The 11,990-nt window shown below is 55.8% G+C and overlaps 2 protein-coding genes across 2 annotated transcripts; one reads left to right on the top strand and one right to left on the bottom strand.

The window, feature by feature from the left end:
- Positions 1-356: 356 nt before the first annotated feature.
- Positions 357-7,149, bottom strand: NOL9 (nucleolar protein 9; the record flags this gene model as incomplete). The annotated part of the gene is made up of 12 exons (XM_080380197.1): positions 357-690; positions 998-1,131; positions 1,624-1,801; positions 2,162-2,273; positions 3,099-3,387; positions 3,581-3,742; positions 4,505-4,602; positions 5,350-5,446; positions 6,025-6,163; positions 6,313-6,440; positions 6,662-6,887; positions 6,958-7,149. 12 exons carry the CDS (start codon positions 7,147-7,149, stop codon positions 562-564), a joined length of 1,884 nt encoding a protein of 627 aa, XP_080236323.1. The 3' UTR covers positions 357-561.
- A 98-nt stretch (positions 7,150-7,247) lies between these two features.
- Positions 7,248-11,964, top strand: TAS1R1 (taste 1 receptor member 1; the record flags this gene model as incomplete). Its single annotated transcript, XM_080380215.1, has 6 exons — positions 7,248-7,387; positions 7,464-7,770; positions 8,095-8,871; positions 9,265-9,477; positions 9,857-9,977; positions 10,997-11,964. 6 exons carry the CDS (start codon positions 7,248-7,250, stop codon positions 11,962-11,964), a joined length of 2,526 nt encoding a protein of 841 aa, XP_080236341.1.
- Between the last annotated feature and the right edge of the window lie 26 nt (positions 11,965-11,990).

Below are 11,990 nucleotides of genomic sequence, written 5' to 3'. Positions count from 1 at the left end.
CCTCAGTTCATCCTCACTTCCCCCCCACCGTAGCCTCTGCCACAGCACAGCCCGTGTGGACAGAGCTGGGTGACACCGAGCCAGGCCCAGAGCCCGGCCCGCACCCAAGGCGCTGAGCAGGGTACACGGGCAGAGCCGGCCGCGCGGCGGAACGAAGCGGTGTCCCCAGGCGCAGAGGGCTGCAGCGGGCCATGGCCAGCACAAGCTGTGACCACGCCAACCAACGGCTCGTCCACGAACGGAGAACGGCACCGCTTCCCCTTCCAGGCAGGGAGTGCTTCTCATGGGACCGCCCCCAGCCTCCATCAGCGTGTCCCAGTCAACACGGGCCGAGGAAAAAACTCAGACCAAACCACTGGTTTTAATGGATATTTATTACAAAACACCGAAATACAAACTGAAAGTATAAAACATTATCAAAACCAGACATGCTGCAGTATCTCCACCAGACGCCTGTCCAGGGTCTCTCAGAGCTCTGAGCACCCAGCGCTTCTGTGACCGCAGCGGGCTCTTGCCAGGCCCTGTACAGAACTCATCCCGCGGGCCGAGCTCCCCAAGGCTTCAGGCATAATCACACTCAAACGCGTACTCCCTCCTCTTGAAATGCTTCTTCTTTTTCAGCTTCCCAGACCCCAAGATGCTGTAGTTATAATCGGATGTGACATAGGGGATCTCTCCCTCAACTCCTTGCTGAAAAAACAAAACCAGGAACAACTCTAAGAAGTCTGAATGGAACAAGAAGCGTTTTCCTCTACACGCTGACCAAGCTGACTGGTGGGAAGGAAGGAGCAAGCGATCACTGAACAAACCCTGCTCTGGTATCTGAAACACGAGAAGAACGCCCTCCTCTCTCTTGTTTCTACCTGCTAAGGACAACTTCCTAGAGAGATAACCATCTGCCAATGCCCAGGCATCTCCAAGCATGCATAAGCCTCAAAAATATGGAAATGGAAAAGCTGCCAGCCAGCCTAAGCGCAGCCTCCTGTACAGCTCCTACCTGGCCCACAAGAATGCAGTTTGGGATGGAAATATTTCCAAGGAGCAAACAATTCACTTGTCTCAGGTTCTCTGGAGGTACTGGCGTCAGAATGTGGTAAAGCTTCCTCTCCATCTCCACCCCTCGGACAATTCCTTAAAAAAACCCAAACAACCACAAATGCACAATTCGGTCTTAACTGCACCGCTACATACAAACAGCAACTTCCCAAACGGCGCATCCTTGCTCATCGGTACGTTCCTACCAAAACCCGAGCTCAGCGTCAAACTCCCAGTCAGACCCGCAATATTAAATCATAGGAGAAAACTGAGAGACAACTACAGGAATTTTGCATAAGCCACGTGGAATCTGCTTTGGAGAATGTGAATCCAGAAAGCAAGTAAACTGCTGAGTTATGAAAGAGAGAAGCAAGCTACAAAAGGTGCTGCTTGGTGACATCCCCCATAGCTGTTACCACAAGGTAACAAAAACCACAGGACTCGAGCACAGCTCGTAACAGAAGAGATACTCTCTCATGCCACTTTTTCAGTTTTTTTGAAAGAGCAGGCAATTCTGTCACTCTGCAACCTATCTGTCAAAACAACAACAGGCGAGAATGCAGCTTGAGCTCTCCGGGGCTTGCTCACCGAAGCCAAAGCAATCACAGACCGGTGTCTGCGTCAGCAAGACCGGCCCCTCGCTTTCGCATTTGATTTCATCCGGTATCCTGCAGAGCCCGACCCAGCTGGCGTTCACCGCGTACATGATGTTGGTAGGAGCGACATCGCTGTGAATAACCCTGAGTGCAACAGCACTGAAAGGTACCTGAGGGGGTAAAGAAAAAGAAGGAAAAAACTGCTCATCATCAGTTCAGTTTGAGTTCAGAGATAACACCAAGCACACAAAAACGGAATGCTCTGTGCCTACACCTACAGACAGGCTGTACCTCAGCGGCAAATGCAACAGTTTCAACATTAACAACCAAACGCACAGAAATCACGTGCCATGCTGACACCTCCACAGAAACCCGACTTCCAGATACACTGAATAAAGTCCTTATCTTTTTGCAGATTACAACATGTTCTCCCCTCTTCTGAAAACCACTTGCAGCACAAGCAGAACTGTCAGTTACTATGAGCCGGGCTCTCTGCAACATCTCCAAGCCTTTCAAAACCAGTCATTTACCTGATAGGGCACAAGACTGTGCAGCGGAAGCACTGCCCCTATGTCCGGGGACTGCAGCTGACCCAGGTAACCCAGTATGGACATGTCACGCAAGATGCTGCTATGTACTCGCCTGCAAAAATAACCACAAGTCAAGGGAAGGCAGCACACCCTCGCACAACAGTTCATACCCCAGGCAGTCCCCAGTACGCCGTGCAGAATTTCATACTAGTTTTTAAAACTTCTATCACTGAAGAAAATGTAGAGCTCCGTTTTTATTACCTCTAAGGGATCCCAGGATTTAGGGCATTGTTTCAACTTCAAAAAGGCATTAACTAACAAGGGTGGTGGGGTTTTTTAACAAAGTCTGTTATTGGGTAACAGCTCACTTCTCCTACCCAGATGTCCGCACACCTTTCAGGCAGAGTAATGTATCTGTTTTCTTAACTAGCTCATTAATCAAGGCAGAGTCAAAAAAAAAAAAAAAGAGCACTTAGAATTGGCAATAAAGACCCAAAATCCAGGAAAATAAACATTTCAGAGACACTCAAATTGAGATATAACGCAATCATCATCTAGATCCATGAGAAATGGATAAGGAACCCCTCAATTGGGGAAAAAACCCAAAGGAGACATAGTATCAATGATTTCATGGGGTAGTCACCTCCAGCGTAAAACTAAGTAACTGTCAGCAGTTCACTGGAAGTGGAGAAGGGAAAAAGCAATCCTCTCTCCCCGGCCTGAAAACCCAACCCTACACAAACATCCCCCCAAACACACTGCCCAGAAAACCCAAACACCTACCACCCAAACAACCCCCTAGTAAGCAAACTAACCAGCTCTGACTGATGTAATGGAGCTCTTGAGGCCAAAGCAAAGCAAGAGCCTTTCCCATCGGGACTACGCAGGATGTTGTTACGCCCGCTACCCACCACGCAGCACTAAACCTTCTACTTACGCTTCACCTGCAATCCCCGCTCGAGGGAATTCTGGGTGGACGTACAGCAACTTGTACTCAGGAGCCGATGCATCTCCCTCCCCTTCAGAGGGCCTCCAGTTCTCCACTTCACTCGCACCCACCTGCTTGCACTTGGCTTGCTGTTTGCCTTTGGTGTACAGGCCCGGGCTGAGATGAACGTACTCTGGGGTGAGCGGAGCCATGGCTTTCCAGTCGTACACGTCCATCTGAACAATGTGACTGGGTGACAACAGCCGAATGATATCAATCAGAAGCAGCAAGCCCTCACCTTTAGGGAGCAGAGAAAACACTATTGCTGCCGCTGCATAAACGGTCAGAATGCTGTTACAGAAAACCAGTACTAGCTCAAGGTGGGCAAGCTGCATTTTTTGGTTCTAGACTCTAGAAAGCATGGTGGTGTACCGCCACGATTATTACCTTCCTTCCACACCACCTTTTAAGAACAGATTTATCCCGTTTACCTTTCACCCAGCCCATGGTGTTGATGACCAAAGGCACTTCCTTCTTGTAGGAGCTGAACACATACTTCACAACATCAAGGTATCTTTCCGTGTCCTGTTCACAACTTGTCTGTCCGTAATACACCATCTTACAAGGCATCTGTTGATGGGTGAACGGTGGACCTGAAACAGCGAGCAGCAAACCTCTTGGAGGTTCAGCATGTCAAATCAAAAACCTCCCATCCCTGTAGCACCTCTACAAGCAATCCCTTCCAAAATAATCTGTTCTCCTTTCATGTGCTAATGGTTCTTCCTGTACAGCCTGCACCTACAGACAAAATTTTCTGTCACTTGCAAGACTCCATGTTAAAAGTTTTGTTTAGGATTTTTCTTTCTGTTTGTTTGAAATCGCTGGTTACACACTTGTGAATTTCAAGACAACTCTTTACCACAGACTACCCAAAAAGTAAACCAGTCCGGCCATATCCTTTTCAGACAGCTACCCAAATCCACAAGAGCACAAATACCAGCGATTTCTCTCACTCTAGTTTTTTTACACTCGTAACAACGGCCCCCAACCTATGTGGATCCCCTTTGTATTTCTCAAGCTAGTTTTATCTATGGATACTGAAAACTGGGAAAGATTTTCCCATAGAGACGTTTAAAATCTGAAAGGCTGAAAATCCACTTTGACATGCCACAGCCTGTTCCACTACCTTATAAACAACCACCTACTTTCACTATCCAAACCCAGAAAAAACAAGCAGGAAGAGTAGCTCCATGTTACTTAGTGAGATTTTCACACAGAGCTCAGATGCCCCTAGCAAGAAAACTGTGTGAAAGGCAGACGTGGAAACTCCCGCTGAAGTACAGCCTTTACTCAGAAAGCACCTTCTGGAAATGAAACAGGTTTCTGGCAACTGCAAAAAATGCCAAAACACGTACCAAGAATTGGCTCCGTTACATTACTTAAAGACACACATCCAGGCGGCGTAAATTCGGTTTGACCTATGTCGCATTCCATATATTCAATTGAGGGAAGGCTGCAGGGAAAGAAGTCCGCATATTAGCATCCACTAAAAAAAATAAGAAACAGGACGTGACCTGGAACACATCAGAAACACAATCTGATTTTGTTCCAGGTTGTCAAAAATAAATACTTGAATAAAATCAAACCACCACTTGCCTCTCTCCTTCCCTCACTAGATAAGAGCATTAAGCGAGAACGTAAAAGGCTCACCTACAGTTCAGTATTCTATTACAACAGCTCCATACCCACCCAGTTTTAAGGGAAGCAGCTACAACAATAATTAGAGGCGGTACTAATCAGTGTACCACCTCTCCCATGTTAACTGGGCACCCCAAGACCAGCCATTTGAGACTTATGAACTCTATAATCTTTATTTTAAGCGTGCAGCGGGCATCAAATAGGCTTCTACATCTTGCTCTGCCAAGAATCTTCAAAAACACCACCTAATTATACCTTACTGCATGTTTTCAAGCATTTTAACCCCCAACTCCTTCCTGAACCCTAACTGCTTGTTGATGAACTCTAGTTCACATACTCCAAAACAGCAATTTAGTAGTATTTCAATAGAATTTTTTTCAGTAGGCAGCATTTCTGAAAGGAACCCAAGACAAGATTGTCTGTTTTTCTGAATTTTTGTTTTTAAAAATATATCCACCTTCCAGTTGTTAACAGCTTTTCTGAGAATCCTGGCAGGCAGTTTTTTTCCTTCTCCTAAATCCCACTCAATACTTAAAAATTTGTAGAATGTGAAAAGACTCACCGATTCAGTAACAGATTAATCAGGTATCTGTTAAATGTTGATTTCCCAGTGTTTTTTGGGCCACACACCAGAACCACAGGGACACCTTCATCTTCCGCTGGAAAAACAAATATACTCTGAAATTGATCAATGCTGTCAGTTACTCTTACGTGCCCCATTTATAGAAGTTTGTTAAAAAAGCCCAAAAAACCCTATAGACTCTGCGGTCTGACTAGGATATATTTTAAATAAATGGGAAAACATCTATCAAAGACAAGCACAATAAGTGCACAAGCGTAAAGGCGAAAGGCTCCTGAAGTGAGAGGCAAGCTCTAGCACTACAGGCCAGCACGTGTGAACTCCAACCGCTCACACGATTTTAGATGATGCTGGGTAAGTAAGAGTAAGTAAGGGGAGTTTTTTCTACCTGCTACAAAAAAGAGCAAAACGAGAGCTTCGATGTCAGATTGGGAAGTGCCTTTACAGCAGCGAGCTGCCTGTCTGGAAGGACAGTAACAAACGCACTTGAAGCGATGCACAAGCTGAAGACTCCCAGCATGTGGGAGAAAACCATGACCCCTCTAGAGTGCCTGTCGCAGGGCACACTCTCCCTAACTTTACCTCATGAAAAGCCTCACCGATTTCCTTACTTCATGCCACTAAAGCCCACAGGCCCAGCTGGCGCACACCACTCACCACAGCACGCTTGGATCAGCTCCTCCAGAGCCACCAACATGCTCTCTGACACCAGCAGCCCGCGCTCGGAGCTGCACTTCACGATGCCAACAGATGCCAGAACGGCATCTTCTGGCGTGAAGCTGGATTCTTCCTTTTTCTGGGGAAGAGAGAAAAACGCTCAGGAGGGGCGTGCGTGAGGCCTGGCAGCTGTGCTGCTGGGCACCGGGGCGGCCACCTCTCGCTCTGCGCGAGGCCTGTTTGGGAAGGCGCAGGCCGGGGCGGGCACACGGCTCCTCCGGCTCTCACCTGGGGCTCGAAGAGCCGTGACAGCGGCGGGTGGCTCAGCAGAAACCGCGTCACCGGCGTGTCCAGGTGCTCCAGCAGCACCACGGCGCACTCGGGCGAGAACCGCGCCATCACCTTCACCCGCGCTTCTGCAAGGGGGGAGAGCGCCGCCCTCAGCCCGCGCTCATGGGCAGCGCCCGCGCCGCACGCAAAATGGCGGCCGCCCCGCACCGCGCCGCACACAAAATGGCGGCCGCACCGCACCGCGCCGCGCGCGAAATGGCCGCCGTCCCGCACCGCGCCGCGCGCGAAATGGCGGCCCGCAAGCGGCGGCCCGCGCTCCGCTCCCCCCCGCCCCGCTGGCACTCACGGCGGCGGACGCTGTGCGCCCGCATGGCGGCGCGGGCGGCGGCGCGGAGCTGCCGGAGGTCGGCGGCGGGCGGGCGCTCGGCGGGCAGCGCCTCCAGGCTGAGCGCGCAGTGGGTGGCGGGCGAGAAGACCGGCAGCCCCGGCTGGTGCGAGGCGACGGCGAAGCCCAGCAGGCGGACAGCGCCGTACAGGCATCGCAGGCGGCACTTGCCGGTGAAGGTCAGCGCCTGCGGGGGCAGAGCGGCGTGAGGCGGCGGCGGGCGGGAGGCGGGCGGCGGCGGGGCCGGCCGCGCTCACCTGCCGCGGCGCCAGGAGCAGGACGGCGGTGCCCTCCGTCGCCTCCACGGCCGCCAGCCCCCCCTCGGCCGGCGGCACCATGCCGGCGCGGGCGAAGGAGGCGGCGAACTCCCTCCAGGCCGCCTCGGCCCGGCCCCCGCGGGACAGGGCCCGGCGGGGGCGGCGGGCCGGCGGGCCGCGCCGTGCGGGCATGGCCGCCTCAGCCTCCCTCCGCCTCCCGCGGGGCCGCCCCTCGGCCCGACGCCGCCCGCCCCGTTAAGAGGCGCCGCCCCGCCGTGCCCCGCCGCGCCATGCTGCCGCTGCCCGCCCTGCTCTGCCTCTGCGCGGCCGCCGCCGCCGCCTCCTCCGCCAGCCGCGGCGACTACCGCCTGGCCGGCCTCTTCCCGGTGCCGCGGGCCGCCGCCCGGCCGCCGATGCACGGCTGCGACGCGTGAGTGCCCCTCACCCCGCCTGCCCCCCCGACACCCGCCGCTTTCCCCCCTGAAAACCGCTCTCCATCCGCACAGCGCCGCTGCCTTCAGGAGCCACGGCTCCTGCCTGGCCCTGGCCATGCGCTTTGCGGTGGAGGAGATAAACAACTCCAGCGCGCTGCTCCCCAACGTCACCTTGGGCTACGACATCCGCGCCACCTGCTCCGAGGCCGCCAACCTCCGCGCCGTGCTGCACGCCCTCGCCCGCAAGGGTGGGCAGGAGGTGGGGGCGCTCCCCCCCTTCCGCCGCTACGAGCCCGACGTGGTGGCCGTCATCGGGCCCGACAGCACCCGGCTGGCCCTCACCGCAGCGGCCGTCCTTGGCATCTTCCTCGTGCCACAGGTGAGCGCGGCTCCCCCAGCACCTATCCCGAGGGGCGATGGCCTGAGGGACGGTGGGCTTGGCGCCGAGGAGCCGAGCCGGGTGAGGGGGAAGCACAGCCCCTCCACGCAGGCGCTGGCCCAGGTCTCTTCCCGGGCGCTGTCAGCTGGCGGGCAGGAATTGCAGCCGGCTCGCTGTCCTTGGAAGGTTTCTCTCACAGCAGCACGTTTGGCTCCAGGTCCGCGGCTCGCCCAGCCCCCTGTGTCTTCCAGAGACGGGCTGCCTGTGCCATCAGCTCTTCGGGGAGCGCAACCCCCTTCCTTTTTCTCCTGGCTCCCTTTGCAGGTTAGCTACAAAGCTTCCTTGGAGACGCTAAGCCTGAAGCGGTTCTACCCCTCGTTCCTGCGCACCATTCCCAGCGACAGGCAGCAAGTGAAGGCCATCTTCCTGCTGCTGCAGCAGTTTGGGTGGACTTGGGTTGCGCTGCTGGGCAGCGACAATGCCTACGGCAGGGACGGCCTGGATGCCCTCTACAAGCTGCTGACTGCAAGCAATGTGTGCGTTGCCTACCGAGGCATTATCCCCACCAACAAGGACGCCAACAGCCCAGAGCTCCACAACCTGGTCAGAATCCTTAGGGACGTCAGGGTCAACGTCACCGTCGTCTTCTCCAACAGAAAAAGCGCCCACCCTTTCTTTGAGGTGGTGGTCCAGAGGAACATCACAGGCATGGTGTGGGTGGGTTCTGAAGACTGGTCGTTAGCCCGAACAATCTGGCAGGTGCCTGGCATCCAGAGTATCGGCTCAGTGATTGGGATGTTGGTTGAGAAGACAGATTCCACGATGCTGAAACGCTTTGAATCTTGGAAGGCGGCAGAGGAAAGTGCTGCGGCTGAATGTGCAGGCAGCACAGAGGCAGGTGAGGGAGTCGGAGGCAGCGCTCAGCTGGACTGCACCCAGAGCTGCACTGCGTGCCACTTGCTCACCGCTGTCCCCAACACATACGATGCTCAAGCCTCCTTCAGCGTGTACTCTGCTGTGTACGCCGTGGCCCACGGCCTCCATGACCTGCTGGGCTGTGCCTCGGGGACATGCAGCAAAGGCACAGTTTATCCCTGGCAGGTAAGAGTGACTTGAGAAAGGTTATTGCTTGTGGAAGAGGATCCATGAGAATCCTTCCTCATAGGGAAGGATTTCCCCCTTGTGCCTAGGTGTTTTCTGTCCCTCCAAAAAGCTGGTGTCCCAGCTGAAGAACCTTGTGGGCTTTAGCTGCCTGTCAGAAAGCAGCCTGGACGTAGACACAGCCCCCTGCCCTAGACCACTTCTGTTTCAGCCCCTCACAGAAACCTGAAGGGGACTTTCTACAGCGGGGCATACACTAGCTGTTGGGGGACTGGAAAGAGGAGCCAGAGCAGAAAGGGGGCCTTCCAGCACATCTCCCTCCCAAGACAAGGCACTCCTCAGTGAGAATCTTGTCATTGGGAAGGGCTCTTCTCTTACTTTTCTGGTTTACAGCTCCTACAAAAAATCAAGCAAGTAAACTTCACCCTGTACAAGAGCCGCATCTCTTTTGACGCCAATGGAGACATTCATAAAGGCTATGACATAGTCATGTGGAACTGGAGCGGCCCAAGCTGGACTTTTGATGTGATAGGAACTTTCCATGTGAACCCCGACAGGCTGAGCATTGACCAGGGCAAAATCCTGTGGCACACAAAAGATGGCCAGGTACTGTTCTGCATCCAGATCTTACTTATTGCTTACTGCTGAGCCAGCTGCACCCCAGCACTGCCAGTTCTGGGGTATTTCCCCACAGCAGGACAAAAAAGGGGGGAGAGGCAGGCGGTATGGGAGGGCAATCCACGTTCCAAGGATCAGTTTTCATCCTTCCAAAAAACAAACTGTGTGAGAACTGCAAAGGCTCCTACTTTTACCTTTAAACACTCACTTTCCCACCACCTTTGTAACAACCACAGTGTGGCAAGCTCTCAGCTCCTGCCCAGGCTCTGTCCTGAAAGCTGGCAGCAAGCTGCCTGAATGCTGTCAAGCCTGGGCCTGGTGCTCAGCAAGGTTTCCTGCTGCCTGACCCTTGCTGTGCTCCTGGCAGGCTCCCGCCTCGGTGTGCTCCGAGGCCTGTCAGCCAGGGGAGAAGCGGCTACAGCAGACCCGCCACCGATGCTGCTTCAGCTGCGTGGCCTGTCCATCAGGAACCTTCCTGAACAGATCGGGTCAGTATGCCCCAGGGGGCTGCTACCTCCCTTTCCTTCCTGCTTGGCTCCCCTGCCCGCACCCTGCCTCCTCCTCCTCTCAGCTTCTCGTTTGCATCTTGCCATTCCCCCAGCTTCTTCCCTCCTGCTTCCTCTTCCTCCCTGTGGTCAGTAAAAACCTCTGAGCTGACCTGACCACGATCGGTCTGACTCCTATTTGCTTACCCCTGGGTATGCAAAGCCTGTGCCCTGTGCTTTCCGGGGAGTGCTGCCCACAGTGGGCCCACGCAGTCAAAGAGCCAGCAGAGCCCCTTCTCCCACGGCTGGTGGACAAGGGATGTCCGGCCTGACAGCTGTTTCTTCCACCACATCCTCTGGGAGGGAAATTCAAATTCGAGTCGGCGGTTGCATTTGTGCCCCAGATGGCACTCGGGGCTTCTACACCACACGACTGCCAGCAGCTGGTATATGGAAATGTCCCCTGCCTAGGTCAGGTGGCAACAATCTCCTGTCTTGGAGTCAGCAGCCGCAACAACAAAGCCCTGGCTGGCAGCCTTGGCTCACTCTTGGGCTGAGGAGGGTGGAAATGGCCAGCTCCAGGTAACAGCGGAGCGGGGAGCCCCCAGCCCAGCCAGTCAGCATGACTGTTCCATACCTCTGCCTGCAGAAGGCTGCTGCAGACCCCTCCCTGCCTTTGCAGGTTAGTGCTGCATGCACAAGCCCCTTCCCGCCTGCAGCCCACAGGCCCCTGAGCCTCGGCTCACCCAGCTGAGCTCCTGCGGGCCTCACGCTTCTCAGCCTAAGCAACAGACCTGTGGAAAGCCCACTGCAGGGGATTTGGGGGTGGGGTGTGTGTGTGTCTTTTGGGAAAAGAGCCCTCTCTGCACCCAAGGGCAAGGAGCAGCACGTGGGGAGCAGGCAGCTCTTGCAGAGAGCCCAGGGGACTGCGAGGGCAGGGCGCGCCACCGTGGCGGATCTCTTACCGGGCTCCGTGGTGTGTGATGTGCCTCTGTCACTACTCGGGCTCGTATCCTCCGCAGATCTCTATGGCTGCCAGTCCTGTGGGGTAGATGAGTGGGCCCCAGCAAGGAGTGAAGCTTGCTTCAACCGCACCGTGGAGTTTCTGTCCTGGTCCGAGCCCCTCTCCTTGGCATTGCTGACCCCCACCGTCCTCCTCATGCTGCTCATGGCAGGGCTAGCCATCCTCTTTGCCCTGAACGCCTCCACGCCGGTAGTCAAGTCTGCGGGTGGGAAAATGTGCTTCCTCATGCTGGGCTCTTTGGCCAGCACCTGCAGCAGCATCTTCTGCTACTTCGGGGAGCCCACCAGGCACACGTGCCTGCTGCGCCTCCCCCTCTTTGCCATCAGCTTCACTGTCTTCCTCTCGTGCGTGGCGACACGCTCCTTCCAGATCATCTGCATCTTTAAGCTGAACACGCGCTGGCCGGCCCTCTACGAGGCCTGGCTGCGGCGCAGGGGGCCGGTGCTCTTCGTGGCCACCAGCACGGCGGCCCAGGCGGTGCTGTGCCTGGCCTCCGAGGCCGCCAGCCCCTCCATGCCGTGGCGGGACTACGGCGTGTCGGCCGAGCGAGTGGTGCTGGAGTGCGGCCCCAGCGCCGCGCTGGGCGGGGCCGCCGCCATGGCCTACACCCTGCTGCTCAGCACCTGCTGCTTCGTCCTCAGCTACGCGGGCAAGGACCTGCCCGCCAGCTACAACGAGGCCAAGTGCCTGACCTGCTGCCTACTGCTGCACCTCGCCTGCACCGCCGCCGTCCTCTGCACGCGGGACGCCTTCCGCGGCCGGGAGGAGGCGGTGGCGCGAGTGCTCGGCTCCCTCTGCACGCTCAGCGCCCTGCTGGGCGGCTACTTCCTCCCCAAGGCCTTCGTCATCCTCCTGCGGCCGCACCTCAACACGCCCGAGCACTTCCAGATGGCGATCCAGCGCTACACGCGGCGCCTGGCCGAGGCGGCGGAACGCGGCGCCACCGACCCGCCGCGGGGCCGCTGAGACGGCAGGCGCGCGCAGCCCCTTCC

Source organism: Falco punctatus (genome assembly GCF_963210335.1).
Source record: "Falco punctatus genome assembly, chromosome: 3".
NCBI classification, from domain to species: Eukaryota; Metazoa; Chordata; class Aves; order Falconiformes; family Falconidae; genus Falco; species Falco punctatus.
Note: the sequence above shows the minus strand (reverse complement) of the source record. Positions and strands in the feature narration are given on the sequence as shown.